At 39.2% G+C, this 26196-nt stretch overlaps 1 protein-coding gene across 1 annotated transcript in view; it reads right to left on the reverse strand.

Annotated features, from left to right (window-relative positions):
* Positions 1-224: 224 nt before the first annotated feature.
* The window catches only part of MAPK1 (mitogen-activated protein kinase 1), a 33968-nt gene continuing 7996 nt past the window's right edge, over positions 225-26196 (reverse strand). Inside the window, exons 2-9 of the mRNA XM_086856305.1 lie at positions 17775-17957; positions 16574-16763; positions 12183-12299; positions 10410-10524; positions 9732-9863; positions 7479-7588; positions 6635-6762; positions 225-4358 (exon numbers count right to left, since the gene is read on the reverse strand). Coding sequence (XP_086712431.1) covers positions 6646-6762; positions 7479-7588; positions 9732-9863; positions 10410-10524; positions 12183-12299; positions 16574-16763; positions 17775-17957 — 964 coding nt within the window. The 3' untranslated portion in view covers positions 225-4358; positions 6635-6645. The remainder of the gene's footprint in view (positions 4359-6634; positions 6763-7478; positions 7589-9731; positions 9864-10409; positions 10525-12182; positions 12300-16573; positions 16764-17774; positions 17958-26196) is intronic.

Consider the following 26196-nt stretch of genomic DNA (forward strand, 5'->3'; position numbering starts at 1 on the left):
AAAGCTCATCTGTGGTTTTGTTTGGTTTTTTTTTATGGCTTCCCTAATTTAATTGCAAGCTGGTACAGTTACACAGGGGCACACACACCTTGAGCAGTTACAGCTCTTGCCTGCAGGCTGCTCCCTGTGCACTTCCAAGGAGGGGCAGTTTTGGATCAGCCAATGGACCAGCTCAGGGCAAAGCAAAGTCCCAGTTGTTCTAGACATGCACGGAACTATGCTGGTTTGGTAATACAGGGACACAATTTAATGATTTTCTTTGCATTTGTTTTTACAAGATTCAGATGTCAAAAACAAAACAGAACATTAAGTTACCTGATTTAAAAAAGGAAATCACAAACGTTTACAACATCAAAAGAATAAGACGAAATATAAACCTTTGCTACTTACAATTGATCTATACAGATTAACCAAATCACAAATCTGTCACAATATAAATGTTTAATTGTTACAATGAATAAGAACATACAGAAAATGATTTATTTATTTTTTATAAAATCTTCCTTTGCTTTTTTATTTTAAACTTACCATTAACTAAATTAGCTATGCAGGACTTGTGGGGTACATGACTAAGAAGGCACCAACAGTACAAAGCAAAGACAAAGCAGTTTGAGTATTTTAAGAGTGCTCTACACTGATACAACACAAGAAAAGGCAACAATAGTAAGTAAACCAGCTGCAACCTTTAGAAATTTGTTCTAGATTTACACATGTAGTCCAACTTTTACATTTCCGCCGATGTGTTACTTGGTTTGATCACAGCACATGCTACAAAAACCACTGTAAGCTTCACTTTACTAATGTGCACTTTTCACTAATTTAGTGTCTTGATTTCAATTGTTAACTAACCATTTTGAACCACAAATGTATTTAAAACTTAGTAAAAGGATTGTTTGGACTTTTTCGTTTAAACCACTGCATTTACAAAAATATTTCCCCTAAAATCTGGGATTGCTTGAAGACATTGCTGTACAAATATAAAAGTACTATGCAAGGGACCAAATTCATAAGTATATGGTGTGTATGTATAGACCTATATTTATACCATATCACTGTGCTGTAACAACACAATAAATTTATCAGTAACCAAGGACTATATAAACTACACTAACATAAGCAAATATATATTAATAAAGTTTAAATCTATAGTACAGTTGCTCAGCAAACAACTTCGACATGGTATAAATATATCATAGCATATTACAGTGGGCAGCAACAACAGGTTTTTCTTTCTCTCATTCTGCAAGGAAAGCCCTGCTCAGCTCCTCAGGTTTTGTTTGGCCACTGCCGAGTTCTGTCCCCACTGCCACTCCCGGAAGCTCCCGGCGCAGGCGGCCCAGCTCTGGTGTCACCGGGGTGAGGAAGAGTCTGGCCACAGGCAGGACAGCAGAGTCAGACGCTTGTTTGCCAAAGCATCCATGAGAATTTTGTGTTTGCATATTTTTCTTTAGTAAGGTTGGAATGTTTTTGACAGTGAACTGTTTACATTCCTTATTCCCAAAGCATCTTTACCATGAAATATGCATGCTACTTTTAAGAGTTGCTGTTCTCTGCTCTAAAATATAAAAACTGCATAAAGAACCCAATGTAAAATTATGAAATAACTGACCTAACACAGTGTTGTTAGAGGCACCTTCTTTCAACTATTTTCAAAATCTGATCAAAATCTGTTTTTCAAAAAAAATAAAAAAATAAAAAAAAATAATCATGCTTCAGCATTTGACGCATCAACAAATTCAACCCAACAATGTTTACTGAATTCAGTAAAAGATTGATTAATGTGGTTATTATGGATGCCAATTGGATTCAGCAAAAGTAGCTAAGGAAGAAAGCCCAAAAGCACCAGACATTAGGTAAAGCAAACCCTCGGCTTCTCACTCACAGAGACAGGATGCAGGGGTATGTCTACACCTCCCCAAACATCCCAAATTAAAGAAATTATTAAAAGAAAATAATTGGGAAAGAGAAGGGTGAAGTAAGCTGCCAAAGTTCTTCCTTAATAAATTAAAACTGAGGTGTTACAAACTAATTTCAGTAACAGTCATCTTTCCAATCATGCCAAAAATGATTCCTGTTGTAATGATGATCATGCAAGTAGCAGAGATTCTAGAAATATTTCAACTTTTCAAAACTGAGTGAGAAAAGCATTTTGGTAAAGATGTGTAGAAAGGTCAAGAGAAATTTCTACACTGGTATCAACAGTCAAGTGCATATTTCTTCTATAGAAATGTTTTTAGCATAGGTTCCATAAAACGATTCCATGATCACTTGTGCAGTGTCCTGACAATGCTCCAAATTTGTTCCCCACAACAGAGATTTATGTACCACAGGAACTTCCTAATAGAAAATGCCCTTTAATGATGAACCCTTGCTTATTAAAAATTAATTTTGGCAGACTAACACTTAAACTATAGGAAAAAGAAAATTTTGAAATGGAATCTTGTAAGCACCCTTATCTACTGGAGTCTAAGTTAATGGCTTTCTAGATTTCTCTGAAGAGCAGACTAAGTGGTATGAGGAAGCCTGGAGTTATTAACCAGCCAGCATCCTTATGTACTACAGTAGCAATTGAACCTGATTTCCATTCATAGACATTACCCAAGAGGAAACCAAAAACTAATTCTTAATGTTAATGTGAAGATATAAGATTTAAATTTATTTCCAGGAATTACAAGTGCATTTTGTTCATATTAGCAAGCAGTCTTTATACAATCCATTCTTCACTGCTGCCAAAATAAAATGAGAAAAAGACAGCAGAGATATGAAAAGCTAAAAATAGAACTATTTTTCCTAAGTTATTTGTTGAATAGCATTTCAGTTGAACACAACTCAGAGGTAACAATAGATTAATTTTTTTTTCTCAATCATAGGCATGTGGCACTTAGACAATCATCTTTGCACAGAAAGCTTTAACAGTCATGCGAGGGCACAGTAATTATTTTAAACAAGGCAAATTTCTCACCACAGAGAGCAGTGGGGAAAGAAAAGGAGGCACTGCACTGGAACATAACACCTAGTAAACTCCACATTATACAATTTCAGTAACAAATACTTGAAAAGATCATTAAAAGGTATACAATTTTAAACGTTATTTAGTGCTAGCTTTGTTTGGTTGTCATAACTCAGCATTATCAGAAAAGTTTGATAGTACTTGACAACAGAACAGTACTTCATGTCACGAGCTCATGGAGGCTTGATTACAAATCACCATAGTGTAGGTTGCAAGAAATGAACTTGAGATGCTGACATGCTGTAGGAGCAAAAGTGAAATCAAACTTTCTCATTTGAAGATGCAGTGTTCCTCTCTGCAAGAATCTGAATGTCAGTGATTAGATTCAAATGTCAAAACTATCAATCCTCATTTGAAGCATTTCATTGGTATGCAGGATGCAGACTGAGTTAATTAACATCATATTTTGGTTTCTTGCTTGCCACCAGGTACGGCTGCCTTGCCCAGGAAAAGCACTGGCCATGGGGTCATGGTGCCATCGTGGTCTGTGTTAACCCTTCCAGCACTCAGGGAGCAAACAGCAGCTGCAGCTGCCACCTTGCCTTTGCACAGGCCGTACAGACACTACTGCATGGTAGGAACTTTGGGAGTACTATGCCTCCAACGTGGGTAAACTTTAAATGATCTCTCTTAGAAAAAGCAGGGAGAAAAAAAGTACAAATTTTGTCAATACATGGAAAAATGTTTCTTAGATGAGTTCAGTTAAGTTGGGCTCCTATGTGGCTCTTACACTGGATAGAATACCTGTATGTACAGCACAGGACACCCAAACAAGTGCATAAGCAAGATTAACATGAACACAACTTATGCTGCAATCCATAGCATAATGGTACACTCTGCTGGATGCTAACCAACCATTTCTATTTAAAAAGGACGTGCAAAAAAAATCTGGGATGTCACTGACTTAAAGTGCCCTGAATAGTAGCTTTTCTAAAAAAAAAAATGCCAGCGACTTCAGTAAAGTCAGAAAAAACATAGTTCATGGTGTAAACGTCTTACAAGTTAATGAACTCTCTTCTTGGATATTGATCCAGGAGTGAAAGGAACCACTGCATCTTTCAAACCAGAAAGCAAGCAGTTAAAACACGGGCAGCAGTAGGTGCACGTACAGTACAGTACTGCAACAGGTCAACAATGGGCATTACGCATAGGAGTGTCAATTACAATTCTTCAGGCTTAAAAGATTCATCGAAAGCATGAAAAGCCAAAACTACCAGGAACCGCCCTCCTGAATGGCTCAAAGGAGTTAGTGGATAAGCTGAGAGAGGCCACAAGACATGACCAACAATAAAGAACTGGGAAGAGGAACAGCAACGTTTGAGCACGCCCAGTCCTTTAAGTCCTTGTCCTACAAAAGAGAGCAGAGATATATTTCAGTGAAGGAAGTTTAACACCACCTTTTAAAACAAGCCCTTTCCTATTTCTGTGCACACCGTGTTTACCATGAGCCACAGCCAGCAGGATCTACAGATGTTAAAAAAGAATCTGGAGAAATTTTAGACTAGTAATTCTTAAATTAAAATTAAATATTAATTGAAATTAAAATATAAAGTATTAGGAAGATTAAACATAACTAGTCAATGAAGTACATTGTTTGTCTGAACCCAAAAATCTGTTATTTTCATGTTGCTTCTCAATTCCAAAACCCACAGCGCAGGGGACACTTTGAATCTGGAGAAACAGCCCAGTGAGAAAAGCTGGCTGGTAAAGCACAGGGGGGAGCACGCAGGGGAACAGGAATGCACAGCAGGACACGTTACTGTGCATTTGAAGCCAGCTCCTGGGGACTGGCCCTCACTAGGATGTCAAGCAGCTATGTTTAAACTGCTGTGCTGTGGCATAGCTGGCAATCCTAACCACAAATGACTTGGACAAATTGCCAGCATATCCTTGTCAAGCTAAGTACAATATTTCAATTTCAATATTGTGCTGGCCAAATCAACTCTGCATAGTAGCATTTTTATCAAACCAGAAATTTCTGCTAGCAATGGATCACTGATATCTTTATCCCTAATCTTTTTATCCCTTAATCCCTAACACAACCTAGGTAAGTATGGCCTGGGCAAAGAGGGAAGCAAGAGATCACGAACTATGATTTACCATAGCAGTAACCACTTGCTGCCCTTCCTTGTGATTACAGCCTGTTAGGATCAGGCTTCATCTTGCTCCTAAAAATTTATGTAACTTTCTTCCACCATGTGTACGGGCACAGCTGTGCTCTCACACAGAAAACATGGGATGTGTAGGACATTAACACCAGCCAGTTACTGTGTCCCAGGTCTGATCTACTAACAATGCAAACTTATAGAACCAGTGTGTGAACCTCAGATTTCCCTACCTTTTAATTACTACAACAGTTCCAATATCACCTAGCAAGTTTAAATAAACAAAATGCAGTATTTGAAAAAATTGGAATTTGTTAATTTGTGAGGTTCTATACACCTAAATATTCAAGCCAGTGGCAACAGCAGTTATCCTATTAAAGTAAAAACTGTATTTTTACATTTCCCCCACTTTTTTTTTCTTTTTCTTTCCTATTAATTCATAATTAAATGAAAACCTGGGGGTATATCCAATGCAGAAAATGAAATCACATTTTTTTAGTGCAGAAAAATTATTGTTTATAGGAAAGCCACAAAGCTCTTGCATACTGCCAGCAGAGTCGTTGATTTCTGGCAGCAAGGAAGTGCCCTGGGTCAAAATTTCACCTTCCCGCTGGAACTGCCCACACACAAAGCAGTGACTGCAGAATGCTGCTCTGAGGGACGAGAGCAGACAGCACAAACCAGGCAGCCCAGGGCAGCCTGTTGCCTTTGGCTTGTTTTACCTTTCCACTCATAAAACTTTGATATTTTCCCCTATTAGTATCACAGAAGTTTCACAGGTATTCCAATCAAATCAGTGTTTGACCAATTTGGTATGAAACTCCTGAGACTTGTAAGCCTTGTGGTACAAGAAGACCAATTAAGTTAATAGATTTAAAAAAAAGGAGTCAGAGTCAGTGAATATCAGTATATTTCATTTTAAATTAAACTTTCAGACCATCAAAATGCTAGGAAGATTAGTTATAATTAATTTATGACTAGTTAAATACCTATTCTTATTTACTTACACTATTTGGGAGCTACTTAAAACTAAAGATAGGTCATACTAAAGTTTCAGGTAAAAAAAAGGGGATTTTCCTTTGAAATAGTTTAAGAGATTTCTCCTTTGTACATTACATTTAGGAGGAGTTTTTTCTAAATGTGTTTGAAGCCATATGATAAAATTATGTATCTGTAATATATGAAGAACATTGCCCCTTAAAATGTTTTTTTCAATAAAATTTGCATTTCAAAGTGTTACCATTGCTTTTATTCTAAGCAGCACTATTATAATGCAATTCTTATTCCCTAAATGCAAACTACAAACAAGGTAAGCACCTCAGACAGGTGCCTGGGTTCCATGTGGACACTTCAATGCTGTGGGCAAACAAAAACTCCTCAGAAACAGGACAAGACTGAGGTCAAGTCCTTGGACAGGAAACTACTGGGCACTGGGAAAGGTAAGTCCTACATTTCACCAGCAGCACCCGAGTCCCAAATGTGCCCCGTGCTCGAGTGTCCCCTATTGCTGTGACTTTACCTATGCACGATTTAAGATCGGTATCCTGGCTGGAATCTTGCAGTTTCCTCAAAAATCAATTCTTTCAGCTTTTCCTTCGGCAAGTCATCCAACTCCATATCAAACTTGAAGGGTGCTTCAGCTACAGGCTTAATGATACAAAGAAATGTGATTACTTTAATGTCACTGTGCTGTTGAATTTCATGCAGTTCTTTTATGGATGGGGAAAAAAATCTGAAAATGTCTTTCACAAAAATATCCAACACTGAGCAGTCTTCAAGGCAGAACTCCCCCTATTAGTCCTATGTGAGCTTTATGTATTAGTTTACCAAATTTTACATCAACCACAGTAAGTGGCCAGTCAAATCCAAACCACAAGTTGAAATACTTATTTGAGGCTCAAATCTATGTGAAGGAAAAAAAATTATCTTAAACATTTTTATTTCTTGGAATAAACATATCTGGCCCTTAAGGAAAACTAGCTTATTTCCTCCTCCCCTATTTCTTTACAAAAAGGAGCCAGGAATCTCCTCAGAATTTTACCTGAACTACAGCCAGGCCTGATTCCGGATTTTTAATCTGATGGCAAACACAGTCATTCTCCTCCTTTACCTCAGACATTATGAAACCAGGCCTCACATGAGCTGAGAATCTCCATTTTCTGGAGAGGGAAGGCACCTTAGTATCTATTTATTGTGTGGCATCTCCTAAGTGTTGCACTAAAGTGAGAAATACACATTTTGGTAAATTGATGCAATTTGTTCTTCAACTCGATTAGTACACTAGAAACACTACCCTTAAACTAAAGTAGAAAATAATCAGCTGTATCATTTTATCAATGTTTACATTTTAACAACATCTTTACCTCATCACTTGGATCATAATACTGCTCCAGATATGGATGGGCTAAAGCTTGCTCCACTTCAATCCGCTTATGAGGATTAAAGGTCAACATTTTATCCAACAAATCAAGTGCTAAGAGGAAAAAAAGTGAGCAAGAATTTAATACACACTCCACGAAAGTGTTACAAAGCCTGACCTTACCCAGACAAACCAACTACCCAAGGTCTGTGCTAATGGCAGTGCACCCCTGGAGCTCCCCTGCTGCAGCTGGGACCTGGCACAGAGGCTGTGCCTGCCCCTCTCTCGGCATTCCTGGGCACCACCTGCTCCAGTGGAGGCGGTACCCTGCCACAGGCCCTTCAGCCCCAGAACGGATGGTAAGGCAAGAAACACACAGAATACTACGGTACAATCTGGTTTGGACTACAACAGAAATTAAATAGATGAGACTTTTTCTTCTCTCAGAAAAATGCTTTGGATTTTTGTGCCAAAACCCAAACTAAGATGGAGCTTTTCTGAAATAAGTAATTATGCATACGTTCTTATTCTGAAAAGAAAACTTGGCTGTTTACAGAAGAAAGTATCATCCAGAAGTCATTAGGAGTTCTAGATCACCGCAGTGAAATATTCTGGCACAACCAGCAGCACAGAAGATACTCTCCAGAGAAGATACAAATACATTTATATTCATGAGATTCAGGGAAAATCTGTTGAAGAGAGCTCATAAAGAATCCATAAAGAACCTGAAGATCCAGTAAGACAGAGAGTGAGGTCTGGTGAAATTCTGGACAGACATCACAAATCAGTGCTACTGCAGCTGGTCAGCTACTTTGCCTGTAACACATTTCCCTTTTCCAAGAAGAGAAAAAAACTGATTATAGGAGCAAGAAGCCCTAAGATATCTGCAGTATCCTAAATCTCATCACGTTTCTTCTCCTCACCCCATCATTTATGAACCAGATGTTTAACAGAGGCTTCTTGATGTAGTGCAGCAGTTGCAGCTTTTCAGCAGGATGAGGCTCACACCTGTGACCTCAGGTCACATCGCAGCCTGGAGAGGGAGGATGCACCACCACCATCAACCCACCACTGCAGTGAGCTCCTCTGGGTCTGTGCAGCACCCAGCACTGCACAAGAGACCCAAGTGCATTTGAGGGCAACTCCAAAAGCCTCAGAGCTGCACTGAAAGCATCACTCAGTGTTTTGCTCCCTCAGCACTGGCAGCTCCCAAGCTCACCCCCAGCCGGAGCGCGGCGGGCACAGCGCTGTTCCTGCCCTGAGTGACAGCCAGCTCCCGAAAGCTGCCCTGGCACAGCTGCTCTCGGGGTGTCACTGCCAAGGTGCCGCACCAAACGGCACATTCCCCCTCTGCTGAGGTACCAGCATGGCTGCCAGTGAGCTGTCAAAGCCCACGGGGAGGATTCTCACACTGATGAGCACTGTTATAAAAGCAGAATAAATCACTGCTGTTTTCCTCAATGACAGGGATAATCAGCTCCATACAGTTCCATCTGCAGAAATCAGCTTTAACATGGTAATTCAGTACCTGATCATATCCACTAAGAGTAAATTATCATGTCAGTTAAAAAAGAAGTAACTTATGAATTGTGTTAGAGCACGTAAAAGAGCGCTGTACTGTGAACACAACCACCCTTAAACTGTATGAAGCTGAGTATAAAAGGTAAATTAACAGCTATCTAGCAAAACAAAATCATATTTACCCTTTAGGAAAGCCTTATTAAGAAAAGTTAACAATTATTGTATTCCTTGCTTTTATAACTTTTGCTCCACATGTCCTAGTTGAATTTTTTAACCCATTAAATTCTAAGCTCTGATGGTACCTAAGGATCCCACTCACTGACGAGACCCTGTTTGACCTACAACTGATGCAGTCTGCACAAACTCTACCCAGGGCAGCAGCAAGCAGCTGCCTCCTATCTGATGTTAGACACTGTTGATGTCAGTGCCAAAATCCAGTACTGATGTTCAGCACTTGAAAAATGTACTGTGCTTCCAAGGACAGTGACAAGAGTTTGGATTTCACATGTAAGTTAAAGACCAAACTCCACAACAGGTAATCTTAAAGTTACTAAAAATTGCATTAAAAAGATAAATTAGTGTGAGGGCTTTATGCTGATTTATGATTTTATATTAGATTAACAGTGCTATTTTAAGGCATCTGCATGTTCTATTTCCAATATAAAGACAAATTCTTAGGTTATAAAAGCTCCCATCCTGCCATTACTTTGATACAATTTAACAGAGTATAAAATACCTTTGGGGTCAGCGTTTGGAAACAGCCTGTTCCATGGTACCTTATTTTTGTGTGGTAGAGAAAGCAAGTAGTTTCTGGCCTTTAAATTTATTATACAATTCAAATCTTCTTGGGAAGGGGATCCAAGTATACCTAAAAAATACAAATACAAACAACAGTGCATTCTATGAAAAACACATTAATACAGCTGTATCATATCTGCTAGAACTCAGGATTAAAATTTCTGGGAAGGAGATTTCAGATCAAATGCTTTAAGGCTACAGAATACCTGAGGAGTTTTAGAAACTTTTACTAAAAAACATTCTTAAAAAAAATAAATGGGTCTGATTTCCTAATGATCTCTAATCTCTTTAAAAGAATCTTACACCCAGTAAGTGGTGTACCTATAGACATTTCAAAGAATTTCACCTGGACCTAATAATACATGAGATTCTAGTTTTTTTTTTTAATTTTGTTTTAAAAATATATCTCTGATGTAGTAAATAAATTAGTAAGTGTTCTTTAGCTGTCCCCAAAGCAATGATTACCTGTAGCAATTGCTGCAAAAATAACTAGAGGGGACAGTGGCCACACCTGCAGATCCACACCTTCCACAGTGACCCACTGGAGAAAGACCAGCCCAGCTGGCAGAAACGATGGAGAGGGACAGATGATGTGGAAATGCTCCATAAAGCTTACCAAGGATATGGTTAAGTTGGTCAAGGTAGTGTTTTCCCGGGAAGATGGGTCTGTTGGAGAGCATCTCTGCCAGAATGCAGCCCACTGACCAGATGTCAATAGACTTGGTGTAACCCTGCAAGTGAAGCAGAAATACATTTTTGTCAAATTTTTGCATAATAGCAGCAACATGTTACTTGAGCAAACTGAAAGTGCACACAAATCATCTTTTTCTTTTTCAGATGAGTCATGCTTGCTCATGCTGTTTGTTTTTTCTGTACAAATGAAATAATTAAGAGCCATATATCAAAACACTACCTTGAAGGGGTAGCAAAAACTGAAGTCTCCAAGACACAGTTTTCCAAAAGGATTCTTTAAGTTTAGCTAAATCTGTTACCAATTGCAAATTGTTGAGATTCCCTAATTTTATAACAAATTTAAACTAAAACATTTGGAAACCAGGTACTCTGAATTGCACAGCCCATGAACATAGTGCTGAACTCGTGTGAAAGCAGCTGTCCTTCCTGAGGGGATCTAAGCAGCATTCCAGAACAGGCCCTTTGGCAAAGGGGGAAATGGCCAAAACAATGGCTGTTGGTTGGCTGCTGTGTACAACACAACAGGCAGGAAGAGGTGAAGATGCTGGGAAGAGGCCACTGAGATACAGTGGGAATGGAACAATGGGATATCCATGGGTATGGATAACCTGTGCCACCCACAGGAAAAGGTGCAGCAGTGACACCCAGCAGTGACAGAGCCCCACTGTGTCCCCTGCTGCCACTGCCCCTCCCTTGGGAAGGCTCTGTCCCCACAGCCACCAGACACCAGCTCCTCAGGATGTCATCCCTTCACCACTTGTGTTCAAGGCGCCAGAATTATAAAAGGAATCACACAATAAGCCAGGAACTTTTAAGGTGACCACCTCTTAGAACCACAATATATTTTCTTTGTGAAAGCCTTTGATAAGTAGATGTGGATAGCCTCAGTGCTGAGGGTTTAAAATACAAGATGCAAGTTCAAAATACAAGCAGCTGGGGAAAAAAACCCTCAATTGGTCAGATGTCTATTTTCTTAAAGTGCCTTGGACATGCTACTGCCATAACAAAACAAACCCACCAACTGGAAAAGCTGTAAATCCTACAGGAACAACAACCATCCCAGAATATAAAATACAGCTTCAGGTGTCACCCAGGTTTTTGCTAACAAGTGTCTGGCTGTGGGAGTGAACACAGGGGTTCTGAAGAACCACCACCATCCACACAGGGATTGGATGCACCTTAAAACAGCCACAGAACACAACAGTAATTCCAAATATATAAAAACTAAAGGAATGATTTAATGAAGACTATGGAAATGCAATTAAGACTGACACATAAAAAGGATCACATGCCTTCATTCAGAATCAGATTCACCCTCATTATACATTCTAAACCTAAATTAAGATGTCAAGATAACATCATGGCAACATTTGTAGCCTTGATGGAGGCAGCAGTGGAATGCTCATTCCTACCGCTCCTGTCCTGCTCAGTGGCACAGCAGGTGATGGAAGCAGCCTCATGACTGGCAGGGAACTGGAGGTGTGGGAAGTCAAGCACGTGATTACTCAGTTCTAGTACCCAATAACTGATTATGGAATCACAATTATTGCAAGCCAATAGCTCTACTGGAAACCCATGCCCACTCCTCCCCAAGACTGTGCGTGCATTCTGATCCTAAAACCACAGAAGGGGGAAGAATAGTTGGAAGGAAATAAGCAGCAACAGCAGCACCCCAGAAGCTCACTGTTGCCCCTACCTTAGAATTCAGCATGATTTCAGGAGCCCTGTACCAACGTGTGGCCACATACTCTGTCAGGAATCCTGTGTGATCATGATCGGGATCTGCAACGCGAGCCAATCCAAAGTCACAGATCTGGTTTTAGAGAAGTAAATAGAAAAAAGTGGCACATTAGACACATTCCCAATATTATAACATTACTAATTCACCATTCCCCAATCAATGTTGTAACACCCACAAAAGCAGTGATGGCAACGTATGGTTTTAGAAACAAATTATTGCACAAAAGTGAAGAAAAATGTTTTGGATCAATTACAAAGAATAGTCAACTGCCATTCAGGGGCCAGTTCAAAATTTATGTTCCACTATGGGCTTCCTTATAGCATCTTTGCCAAACAAAGATACATTACTCCAACCTCTGAGAAACTCACCAGAAAACAAAAAGAAAAGCAATAAAGATTTCTAGAAAACATAATTAGCAACCAACACATTTGTAACCAAGTTCAACACCCTATTTTATAAAAGCTGCATCTTTGCATGAGAAACAACCTATCCAATCATGAGATAATGGTGGATTGGAGAGATTATGGGCTGTTAAAAGAAGCGTAAGCCTAAAAAAAAACCAACAACAAAAAAAAAAAACAAAAAACAAAAAACCACAAAAAACAAACAAACAAACAAAAAACCCCAAAAGAACAAAACAAAAAAACAAAACACAAGCAAGAAAGTATTTCTCAACCCCGTATCAGGAAAACAGCTTTTTCTAACTATGAAAACAAAACCAAACACTGATTTAGACTAGAGAGTTCAGCAAAAAGAAAAAACGTTGTTTTAGTTATGCTCTGGTAAGGAGGCTCCATTGTTTTCAGAGCTATTTAGTGTCTAGAGAGAAATTTAAAAAATTGAAAATGTGAAGAAAGACTGTTATAGAGAGAGCAGCTGTTCCTTTCTTACCATCCCAAAGGTCAATGGCAAGGTTGCCTAATGCTGGCACATCAGACACATTCACAAGCTTCTGCTGCCCCCCCAAATATACCAGGTTATGATTGCCACACAAAGTGTATTTCCATGGAAGAATTCATACTCTCAGGAAAACCAAGCATCAAATGTAGGAGTGGCAAACAGTGGGAGGTTCCTCTGCTACATTTGTTTTATAATATTTACTCTTAGTTAATTGTGTACAGTGATTATATTGAAAACGTGAAGTGAAAATAGGCTGTAGTCAATAAAGTCAGTAATGGAAAATCCTACCAAAACCACAGAAACCTCACTTTGCCCTGGCAGATATTTCTTCATTTTCCTGTAGGGATAGGCTGTCAGAGAAATAACTGATAGATCAGTAAAGGAAGAAATACTTCAGCTGACTAAAAGCTACATCTGAAAGACAAGATTCAGCAGCTGACTGTTACAGAGGGTCTGAAGAAAATGTAATGATCAATGTCATAAGCCAAGCTGCCTGCCATCACTTAAAGCTACATATTAAAAAAATAAACCCAGCTCCCTGAATCCTTAGAAAACAACCCCAAAAGCACCTTTTTTAAGCATGGCAAGGTTCTCCCAGGCTACAAGAACAGAGCAGCTGCCTTGTGTGCAATTAGCAGCTTACATGAAGACTGAGTACAAATCAGAAGAGCCTCTTCTAAAGACAGAAAGCAAGAAACTGTAGAGAACAGCTTAAAGACTTCAGAAAATAATTATGCAGCAGGCGAAATTGTTGTAATCTCTTCCTCCTAACCACGGAAAAAGCTAGATAAGATTACAGGCAAGGAGACTTGTGCAGAATTTCAGTATTTCACAAAACAAAGCACTCTGGTTTGTTACTATTAAAACAAAAGAAGAAAGACACTCTGGTCCACAGTGAAAAGCAAGAACTGAATTACAGAAGATGTCTCTGAATCTCTCAACTCAAGTAGAAAAATGCTCATGGGACAGAAAGGAAGAATAATGACAAAGAGAGCTCATTAAAATGACAAAAAGCCCCTGCTGACTGGAGCAGAAACAGGTTAAGCAGAAAAGCAGAAACACCATTAGTGAGAAGGACTTTTGAAGCTGCAAGGAAAAGGTTTTGGCTGCAGAGCTGACAGGAGTGATAGCACAGAGTGAAAGGGAAGCTGGAGATCCAGGGCTCTGCCTGCAGCCCCAGGTGAGGATGGGCACAGCCCTGGCTGTAGCTGGGGAGGGCAGACACTTCTCAGACTGTGCCAACGGGACACAATGAGTGAGAGCAGCTGCCCTGCTGCAGGGGCTGCGGGGCCACTGCACCCATGCAAATGATGGGGAGCAGGCAAAGCACCAGGAGCTGGTTTTTAGGCTTCTCCATGTGAATAAAGACAATAACAAAAATAAAAGAAATAATTGGAGAGTAATACAATAATGGACACATTTTCTTGTCATTTTGACTAAGTCATAGCAAAGAATAAAAATCTGCATAATGAAAGATCCAGGTATGTCAGTCAGTGCTTCATGCCTTGGAGAGGCAGAACTGATGCCTCTGAGACAGATAATATTACTTTGCAGCTAAATAAATTTTTAAATATTAAATAAACAAACAAATAAATAAATAATTACAGCATGCTGTTTATATATTCAGCTTCCACTTTGTGAAAACAATGTTCTTACAATCAGTATCAGGGTTTTTTTAAACAGAGATGGCTTAAAATTGGATGAAGCTACAAGCAGATGGGAAGATTTAGGAGGATCATGTACATACGACCATTTACTAAGCAAATGAAATGACACCAACAGTACTACTAATATACTGAAATATCTGCAGTTGTATTGTTGAGTAGCCTGTGCCTCTGTGTATTTGTATAAAAGAAAACAGAGATATTAAGTTTAATTGTTACTGATAAGATGGTGGTTCAAACAGTTGCATCTCCAGAGTAATTGGTAAAATCCTGAAACAAACACTAACTTGCAGCTTTCCTTAAAAAAATCTCTCCCTCATCACCCTCTTTGCACACCTGTTGCAGTAGGTAACAATTCTTGGTCATTTTAATAATTGTGAGTTTCCATAATGTAGACAGAGTTGATCATGTAGTCAGTCTTTAGAATGGACCAGCACACAAACAGAAGGAATTGTGTGACACTCCTTGAATTGTGACAAACCTGTACAGTCCACAATCGGTTCACACTCTGAAGAGGGTATTTTTGTTTTGTGGTTTTTTTATTGAGAAAGTTTGAGCTACACTACAAAACAAAGAGTAATTAGGAGCAACACAGTATTCAACAAACACAGTTGTATCACTTCAGATCAAGCATTGTAACCGCTGCAACTCCACTCCATCAGTGGCCAGCAGCAAATACATGATGTACAGAGTAAAAGGGAACATATTCCAATCCCTCTTATCTTCTGTGGGTCTGCCACTGTGGGATTCCAAACCACAGGGAGCACTCAATAAGGGTTTATTTCTGCTAACTTGCTTGGTGGTTTCTTAAAAACTGCAGTATCTCCAGTTCTCTGTGATACCAAATTCCACAGCTTAACAGTGCTTCAAGTAAACTTCACCTGCTCCTTTCCTCCCCCCCAGCCTTTTCTGTAAGTAGGGACAGTTAACACAACTGCTCCCTATTCAGTGTCCCTATGCCACTGACAATGTTATCAATGTTATCAAATTCTATTGGATTCCTCTGTTCCTCCTGCAGTATCTTCCAGCAGAGGAGACTCAGGCTGAACAGCTCTTTGTGATATGGAGAGCGGTACTTTGAAATCCTGCTCTCCTCATATCACAAGGAGAAGTGTGATAACTATGATCACACTGAAGACTCAAAGCGAACTGAAAGGTACAGAATGGCATGTTTTCTGTTTTATTCTCTATTTCTGTTCTAATCCTTCACACTCGGTTTGCTTTACTAAATGCCACTAGGCATTGAGCTGACATTTTCCAAGAATCATAACAGCTCTAAGCTCATCCTTCTGTAGTATTAACAAGTACAGAGCCCATCACTGGAAATGCAAATTAGGAACATTCTCTCCCTAAGTAATTGCCGTGCATTTAATCAGCACTGAATCTCACGTGCCACTTTAGCTGCCCACTAATACAAAATCCTTTTCCAACAACAAAACATTAACAGTGTAAACAAAGAAACCAAATCTTGAAACATACACAGTTCCGAGTTTACTTTTAAGGTAAACATGATACTGCTTCAGATCAGTATTTTCACCCAGCTTTCAAAGAGGCTGTTTCCAAGTCAGCCTCCAGATGGAAACAGTGATGCACTCATTACAGCAGCCTAACAGATTCTTAGTCACTCAAATCTTGATAATTATTTTATCAAACCAAATAATGTTTTGGCAATCTTTCCAGGACAAAAAGCACATTAATACCCAGTAAAAACTCACACTCACAGTTATAGCAGTTCATTTATGAAGACCATGGCAGGCAAATCTGAAAGAAATTTCAACTCACCTTGAGATCACATGTGGTGTTAAGCAGCAAATTTGAAGGTTTGAGGTCACGGTGAAGCACATTGGCTGAATGGATATATTTTAACCCTCTCAGAATCTGGTAAAGGAAATAACAAATGTGGTCATTGCTGAGGTGTTGAGTCTTTAAGAGCTTGTAAAGATCTGTCTCCATAAGATCTTGCACAATATATCTGTGAGGCATTAGATGTAAGGCAGCAAAAAAACATAAGTCAGATATCAACATACAGTACCCAAGGAAACTTCTAGAACATTTTTTCTCTCTTATTTTTCTGTTTGATGACAATTATGAAACCGTGTAGTTGATTCTTGCTTTAGAAGCTGGAATCCAATCAATCCTGTTACATGATGCAGCCCTTTATAGAATAACACCGCCTCTCAAATTAATCATCATAAACCTCTATTTCTTTACAGTAGAGCTTGACTTTTATTGGAATCCTAATTTCATCTGATTCTTATCCTGCTTGCCAAGAAACAAAGGGTAGTTTTTTGGTTAATGAGTAATAAGCTCCCAAGATACTTGTTTGCAGTTGCATAAAAGCAGGAATGTAGAAGATCTCATAATTTCTGATCTATTTTCTCTACCATCTCCCAACTTAAAAAATTCAGCTGTTCTTCTCTACTATATATATTTATTATGCTATATTGAATACAACAGTCTTTCTCTTACAAAAATTAAATCCCAATATACTCAGATGATTTTCTTTTAGTAAGATTGCAATGGAAATTAAAAGAAGGGATTTTTTTTTTTTTTTTGCTTTGACAGGAATGAGTTAAGTAAAATTTTCTTCCCCTTAATTCAAGAAAATTTGAGACAGTTATCGTAGAGTCTGGCCATTTTAGTTTCTCCTCAAAGCAACCAGTTCTAACAGAAGCTCTACTAAGAGCAAATATAGTTTTAGAATTATGTGACTAAACTAAATCTTCTCTCCAATGTTGTTATCTTTGCTTTGGAAGACAGAAATTAACATCTTTCTCTTTACCTGGAAAAAAAAGAATAAAACTAGTGCTCATCTACACCAAATCCATAAACTGATCAAATACTTTTAACTTCCCTTTTGATTTACAATAATAGAAGCCAACTTTTATTAATATTTAGGAAGGAAGAGGATGAAGGGGAAGAAACAATCAAAAGAGGGAGGCAACCGCTACTAATGATGCCAAATAACACTTTGAAAGGATACACATCTTTCATCTGTTCAATAGTTGGAGCTCTGATAATGTCATTTATTCCAATAATATTCTCATGCCTGAAGCGCAGTAGGATCTTGATCTCTCTCAGAGTTCTCTGGCAGTATGTCTGATGCTCAAAAGGACTGATTTTCTTTATAGCAACTCGGACTTTGTTGACGTTATCATAAGCAGAACTAGAAGAGAATCAATCACATTGATTACAAGGAGCATTAAATTCATTCAATTAAGAAAGAAAGAATGTTAATTCAGTTGAATATAGGGGTGGTGCATTTTGTTTACATTTATTTCTATCAGATGGAGAGAGGTGACAGTGACAAGTCTTTTAGTTTGGTGAACTGACAGAACACTGTTGTTCTTTCACCGGCCTATTTGGGTCTCTACAACCGTTAGATTTCCCAGCTGACTTAGAGTCAGTGGTACTGCACCAGGAAAAACTATTTCTCCTCTTTATGAGCCTGTGCAACAACCAAGTCTGAGGTTTCTTCTATACGCTGCAATCATCAGAAGTTTAAGAAAGTTCATCTTGAGTTAACCCATTCTCTTTGGGGTGCAGAAAAACCTTCAGAAATCATCTTTTAAGCAGCAGAATTCCACATCCTGTGTCCAGCTTCCACAAGTAATATCAGTCATCACAATCTTTCACACTTCCATCGATCTACAGAGTCAGCACCTCCGCAACAGACACGGAAGAACAAAAGGGATGGAAGAATTTGTGACAAAATCTTTCCAAGATCAATTCCAGCGATAACAAGAGTTTGAGGAAAGAAAGCTGTATCCAGGTACACACATGGAGTGGAAGCAGGCAGCAGCACAATGAGGATCACAGTGACTGTGACCCATGGTAAGGAGCTCACTGCCTCCTGCATTTACAGGACTCTTTCCAGGAGCTCAGAACTCCATTCCCAGCTACACCAATAAACAGGTTCAATAAATAGTATTTCTGATCAACATGCCTACTACATATTCATCAAGAATATCACAGCCTGAATCTAATTAAAAGTCTCAGTAAAACATACCTAATTTTCTAAAATCTGGACTATGAATTCTAACAAGTTTTAGTATGTCTTCTATGGTCTTGTTCATAGGAATGACAAAGCATCTCATTATCATAACTTCTACTGTATTAGAAGTAAATGGTAATTTAATTGATTAGAATTTATAATTCTATATGTTTATATGATTCTGTGTTTATATGTGTTTATATAATTCTTATCCCTACTCAAGCTCACTACTGCATTATTAGGAAATTAAAAAATAATCAAGCCTACATTCCATACATTTCTATTAGCCTCAACTATTTCATATAAAAAATATAACCATACTAGCCAAGGAGGCTTTACATCCCACAAATTTTCTATAACTGAGTCCCAGAAATGCTCTGCTGACATGTCCAGGTACCTGGTGACCAGGTAATGCAGTATAAATACAAAAATCCAATTAGAAAATGAGACCTCAGAGGAATTCAACTGTCTGGCCATATCAAGGCTCTTCTACAACTAAGCAGAGATATAGTACAACAAGGTGCTTTTTAGATGGTACTGTCACCACTGAATGCACAACTGTTTAAAATTTCTCTTTCATTATTAAAATGGACATATAATTCAGTCAATTAGGGTCATCAGTAAGATCTCCATACAGCACATGGAGATATAACAACATCATTTTTGCACGGTTTTCTCACACAATCCCTTTGACCTGCCTGCATCCCAAACCCTCGCCTGTACCCACAGACAGCACCATTTATTTGCCTCTAGAAACACAGAACTCAAATGCTCCACGGGGAGCTTTGAAATGCCACATGCTGAGCAAGTATTCATTACAACTATTGCTACTGCGTATGTATAGATAACACACTAGCAGTTCCTCAGTCCTAAAATAGATAACAACCGAGTGCAGTATGCGGAACCTGGCATTGCCTCCAAAAGCACTTGGGCTCCAGTAATTTCTTAGCTCATCACCTGTGGTGTTTACAATAGACCACTGAGGTCGGTCACAAGCAGAAAACAAAGCCAGAAATAACTCTGAAGCACGAATAACTTGGATTTGGGAAAGAAATTAAAGAATCCTATGGCCACTTCATCATTATAAACAAACCTCCTGCCTCCTCCTTTGTACTGACCTGAGCATTTTTTCTGCCACAATGCAGAATCTTATGTCCTTTCAAAGGACTGGACAGCAGCAGCTATGTAGAGTACAAAAAGGCAAAATGCAATATTTACCACTAATGGTGCTTAAATAAAAAGCTCCCAGTGTCTTACAATATTTGATAAATCAGTTATTGCTTCTCAAGCAAAGGTTGCTTATTGGTAGAAAATACGTTATCATTCCTTGTACAGAAATGAACATGAATTCATCAATTAAATATACCAAGATTTCCTCTCTTGTAGCTGTTTCACCTACAGTCCTTCAAGCATTTTCTTAGCAAAAGGTTTATGCTGTTATTTAGAAAAGGATGGCTAATTTTGCTTTCTGATGGTTCAGCTATAACACACATGATTCACTGAGGAAAAAAGCAGCCTATTTGGAATAATGATGCAATCAGCTTCCTCTCCAGGGTACCTTCCCCATACAGTCATCTTTCTGTTTGTATCAGATTTCCCCACACTAACACAGCTAACCTTCTACTGCCTCAGCTGAGGGGAGCAAAACTGAAGTATTGTATAGTTGAAATACTAAAAGGGACACCAGATTTATTTCTGATGTCACACTTTTTGAAAGATGAGCCTTTCTGTAACTTGATTAAACATCCGAGAGATTATCTCAACTTCTATGAGCAAGAAACTAATCATGCAAGCAGTAAGGTACACTTGCTGGTGCATAATACTTTAAATGTCATGCATAATACAGGTACATTGAGAATCTGTATTATCTAGTTAACATCATTTCACATTCTCAGCCACAGCCCTTAAAGCACATATTGCTTTAAGTAAACTCTGTGACCCTTTAAAAATGCCTTCTCTATTTGACACGCGCTATAGAAAAGTGTAAAAGCTGCACATTAGACTGAGCTTTAGTGGAACTGAACCAGACCCCTATTTGGCCTATGAAGCCCTATTGAAATAACTGATTGACTATGCAGGAAACACCATAAACTCACAAAACCGGGTCCTTTGTAAGGCAGACCGAACCGTTTCCCAAGCTTTCCCTCCATCCAACCATTCATTGCCTGCCACCAGCACCAAATTTACACATTCCTCCCCAGAGCTCTGCTGAAGAAATATGCTGTTCATAGTGTGCACTGCAGTATTTGCAAACAAAACCACTCTGAAGGTGCAAATGCAGGCCCTGGTGCATTCCCGCTGCAGCCCATGCACCGGCTCATCCTTGCGGGTTCCAGCCGCAGCCGCAATTACTGATCTCATTTTACGACTCCTGATCACCCGTGCTCCCCCTGCAGTCCGACCAGGATCAGCTCCACAGCACATCCCATCTGCCTCGCAGCGCATCCTAAATTTAGATTATTTGCATTCTGGCAGTGCTGTCACAGTGTGCAGTGTAACCTATTTGTCTGGGCTGTCAGCTTCTAGTAAACCTCACAACAACTGGCTACATTTGCAATAAAGCAGTTAACTGGGACATCTTCTGAAGCCAGGAACTTTCTATTATCTTGACTTTTTTCCACAGAAGATAAAAATCTGTGAAGTGGGAATAACAGTTCCCATATTAACAACTCTTAGAGTGCCAGTTTATAGCTTTTAGTTTCTAATAGTTAGGCATATGTACTGATCATCACCCACAGAACTGTCCCATTATGATGAATCTAGTCACCAACACTTCAAATATTGAGAAGGATTTACTTCCACCCCAATCATGTGAAGCCTTGCAAGCTGAAGCAACCATTCAGCAGTGAGTGCTATTTATCTGTAATGTGATAAATTTAAATATAGATTTTGCAACTGCCCAACTGTTGTAGCCACAACATTATTCCTATTTCAAGCTGTGGTTACTAACCTGTGACAACCTGCAACAGCATCGTTATTTAGATACTTCTGCAACATCGTGTGATAATCAATACAAGCCGGAGCAGTAAAGTTTATCATTCCCGACTTTAAGTATCTTGTAATAGCTACCTTATAGACTTGTAAATGCCTAACAAAGTTTTGACCAAGTAAAACATCAGGCACAGCTGATGATCAGGCACAAAATAAACAAATGAGCATTTAAAATCGAAGAAACTGCACCAAGTTATAGTTTTATAACTTTTAAAGCCAGTTTTTATCCTACTCTGGTACCAACTTTCTTTTTAAACAGAAGCCCAGGGTGGGGCTGCTTCCAAGAGCAGTGCCCAGGAAGGCAGCTCTGAGCCCCTCTGCCATCACCTCTGCAAGGCATGGGAACCTTTCACCGGGCACGCGTGGCCGAGTGCCAGAGCTCAGCCCCTTCTGCCCACAATGCCTGCTGCATGTTCTTCCACCCATTCCTACTCCTCGCATGCTTCATTTGGGGCAGAACTGGAACAAGTGAGAGCACGCTGCAGCTGCCGGCAGGAAAGGAGCCAGCTCCTGGCAGTCCCTGCATCCCACAGAGGGCTGGTCCTTCACACTGAAAAACAACTGCCTGCTCCTCTGCCACGCTGCCTGCAGGCTTCCCCCTCCACGGGATGTTCTTCCAACACTTGGAGGATTATTCGCCTCGTGGCTGTTTTACAGACTGCTCTCAGCACACACACACAAAATACACAACGCTACTGGCAAACATCTTAATTACAACTCTAAATAAAAGACTGATTTGAAGTTTAAAAGGGATTTTATTTTTTTTTTTTATCACTAGCTTTGTGTTGCTGTGGAAACAGGATTCCAAGGGTATATCCAGAGATAAGAATCTTTCTGAGATATTGGATAATTCTGCTTACACTCAGAATAGGAAAGGCAAAAATAATTCCCAGCAAGCAAGCTGATCTATGGATTTAATCTTTTCATTCAGTCTACATTTAGCTCAATCATGGATATTTCCACAACACGCTGACATTTATCAAGTTACAATGCAAATAGCTTAAACTTATTTTTAAGACTGCTGTAAATAAAATAATGCAATATTATGACACAGTAACAACCACCCTAACAGACTGTTCACTACAACTTTTGGGGGTGGGGGAAGATGGTTGCAGAAATGCAGATCTGCAGAGGGTTTTGGGATTTTTTGTCTGGGGCTTTCTTTTTAATAATCAGATGTTAACCCTTCCAGATTCTTCAGAATAATTAGTTTCTTCTTCTATGTGATTAAACTACAGAGAGCAGCTACAGTGTATGACTTTTTTAATAAAGAGAAAAAACTGGAAAAAGGATGAAAATAGTCAAAGACTATTCGAGGACACTGAGTAATGCATCATTTTTACACTGCTGAATGTATTTTTTGTAGCCAACTGTAAACACCTACGTTTACTAGAAATATTTTTACTTTCCTCCATTTATTCATAATATTTTGAAGACAAGTATATTATTCATTAGACTTTTTTATTAGCACTATTTTACAAAATCTGCACCTGGTTTTAGAAGGAGCAAGTGCCTACTCATATTGGGATACATTTGCCATGTTGCAAGAAGCCTCAGTTTATGAAAAGACAACCCGTGTTACACTCAGTTTCATTTTGATTTTTCTGCTTTCTCTAGAAGAGGTTCTCAATAACAAAGCACTTCTCAGGTTTGTCAGCTGAGAATTCAGGAGATAGATTATAGAAACAGGGGCATCTTAATACACTTCTACTTTTCCTCATTTAAAGATTTAGTTTTATAGACTAACTCCTACCATGTATGAAAGTCAGCGACCCATGAAAATGGAGAAGCTACCTCACTATTAGATTCTTTAACAAATAAAAAACCAACAAGGGAGAAAATAAACATAATTTCTAAATCGGTGCCCTTTATTTTACCACAAATTCATAGCAAGGTGCCTAGGTGACCCCTGCAGACTCCACTGTGCTTTTAGTTAACCTCTGAGGCTTACTGGGTCAAACTGGAACAGCATTGCCTTCACCTCCACCACCTACTACTTCAGTCATCTTCCTCTTAACAATCCAAATCAATCCTGATAGTAAAGCTTCCTGCTACAATTACGCCAACTCCTTCCTCCCATGACAAAGGTGAATAATTACTCTGAAGTGATTTTACTCAGATCTGATCTACTACAGGTTATTGCCCTTCACACCACAAATTCTTAAGGTACTTTCATAACCTCCAAAGGAGATATGTGTTCATTTCATTGTATCTGCTCAAATAATTCTAATTAATACTGGTGAGACGTTGGCACAGGCTTCCCAGAGCAGCTGTGGCTGCCCCATCCCTGGAGATGTTCCAGACAAGGCTGGAGAGGGCTTGGAGCAACCTGGCTGTGTGGAAGGTGTCCCCGAAGCAGGCTGGCTCTGGATCCTTAAGCTCCCTTCCAACTCACGCCATTCTAGGCTCTAACAGGTTACAAAGGCACAATTTTATTTTTCAGAATTTGAAAAGTGGTATTTGATGGATCCTTGCAAAAAATTCAATTTTAAGCCACTTACTATGCACATAATTATTACTGAATAGTATAATTCCTTAGATCACTCCTAGTATTTTGAAAACGAATAGCCAGTCATGCAAAATGGAGTCTTTTAAATTAATTACTTTTGCCAGAAGCTCAGACAATTCATAATCCTGGGTGTGGCAGACCAGATGATTTGTGTTTTGTTAACACCTACTAAAGAGAACTATGAAGAGCAGCAGCTCTAGAACTACACCTTATTACTGGCATCAGAAAAATACCGGCTATTTCACCCAAGTTTCTGCACTGTTTGGATAAAGATGTTATTTAATTTTATGGTGCTTTGGTTAATCTTAGTTGTTTGAAAAAAAAAATCAATTCTCTCCATCTCTTCTAATATGTATTTTTCTTTCCATACCTTTAGCTGTACAACACTGACTTCAAACCACTACATATGTCTACTCTGTTTTATGCCACTTCAAGTTAGCCTTTAGAATATAGAAAACTCTTAGATGTCATTTTATCTGTTTCTTCCCTTCCCATTTCCTTTCCCTGTTTTAGAGGGTCACTGGTTCTCCACTGCCAGTATTTCCTTTGATAGCATTGATGCAGAATTTAACAAACTTCACTACATTTAAAGGCCCTTTGGCATCTGTGAAATAAATTCCCTCCAAAGGCACCCACTGCTTTGGATAAAACATAACAATATTAAATATCACTTTCTTTCTCCTCTGTATATAAATTCCTGTGGGAATTAATTTTGGGCTAAGATTGTAAGAGCTCGACCACATGAGACAACCTAAGGTGAATTCAAAGGAGTAGTTGTGGTTCACTCTCCCTTTTATGCCTCCCATCCCTGTCCTTTCTCACTTTTTTGGTTGGAGCAGTGCTCTTTTTTGTGTCAGTTCAGAGAATTAAAGCAACTCCAAGTTGAAGCAGGAGCAGTAAAGAAGCCTTTACCTGCATAGTCCTATTCCCTTCCTGTGCCAGCACCAGCACTCACAGGACTTTGTGTCCATCATTTCAACTTCTCACCTTTCAATTTCATTTTTTATGAAGTAACTCTTCAGCTGAACCAGCTTTCAGCACAGCAAATGCTCCAGCTGTGCAGGCCCCAGCATAAGAGAGGAGGAAGGAATGACAGAGCAGAGGCGTGGAGGGAAAAGCTGCCCCTGCAGCATCACCACAGCCCAAGATCAGCACAGCCCAGCCTGCAAGGCTCAGCCCTGAAAAGCTCAGCTCGGGTGTCTGGGCCTCCCGGGAGATCTCGGCCTCCACACAGCTGATGAGGTGCCCACCTGAGCTTAAGGCTCCCCAAGGGGCAACAAAAAGACACCAGGACAGCAAAGGACAGGTCAGTAACATCATCACTGTAACTCCAGAGCCTGGAATACAACCCCCACATCCCAAGCAGCAAAGTAGGGATCATAAATGTGTGCAGGAAACATTTCCCCTTTCCTAGAGAGAAGGGAGAGCACTACCGGAGAGCTGTGAGTGGTGCTGGGATTAACAAATCCTCCAGTGTGGTTTAGTCTTTTGTCTGCTAAGGTTCTAATTTGACTTATATCCCAGATACTCCTCCTAAAATCAGCTTATTTAATTGATTCCACACCATATAAATAGCTTGTTTAATTGATTCCACACCATATACATCTTCAGAAGAGATAGTTTACAGTATTTCATTCCAACAGAAATTAGAACAAAATCATCCATGTACACTTAAAAGCAGAGATTTTCCTAAATCTGATGTAGAAACATCAGTGCAAAATGAAAACTATCCCAAAGCACTGATGAAAACAAGGTCATTGCTACTGTCCACTCTGCCATGGTTAGTTCAGTATTTCACTTGCAAACCAAAACACAGTAAAGCAACCCAGCCACCATCTCACCACTATCATAAGTTAATTCCCTTCGTATAAGATTACAAGGCATTTTCTGTGTTTTTTCCGTATTTCTAAC

Source organism: Cyanistes caeruleus, chromosome 18 (genome assembly GCF_971803275.1).
Source record: "Cyanistes caeruleus chromosome 18, bCyaCae1.hap1.1, whole genome shotgun sequence".
Classification (NCBI taxonomy): Eukaryota; Metazoa; Chordata; class Aves; order Passeriformes; family Paridae; genus Cyanistes; species Cyanistes caeruleus.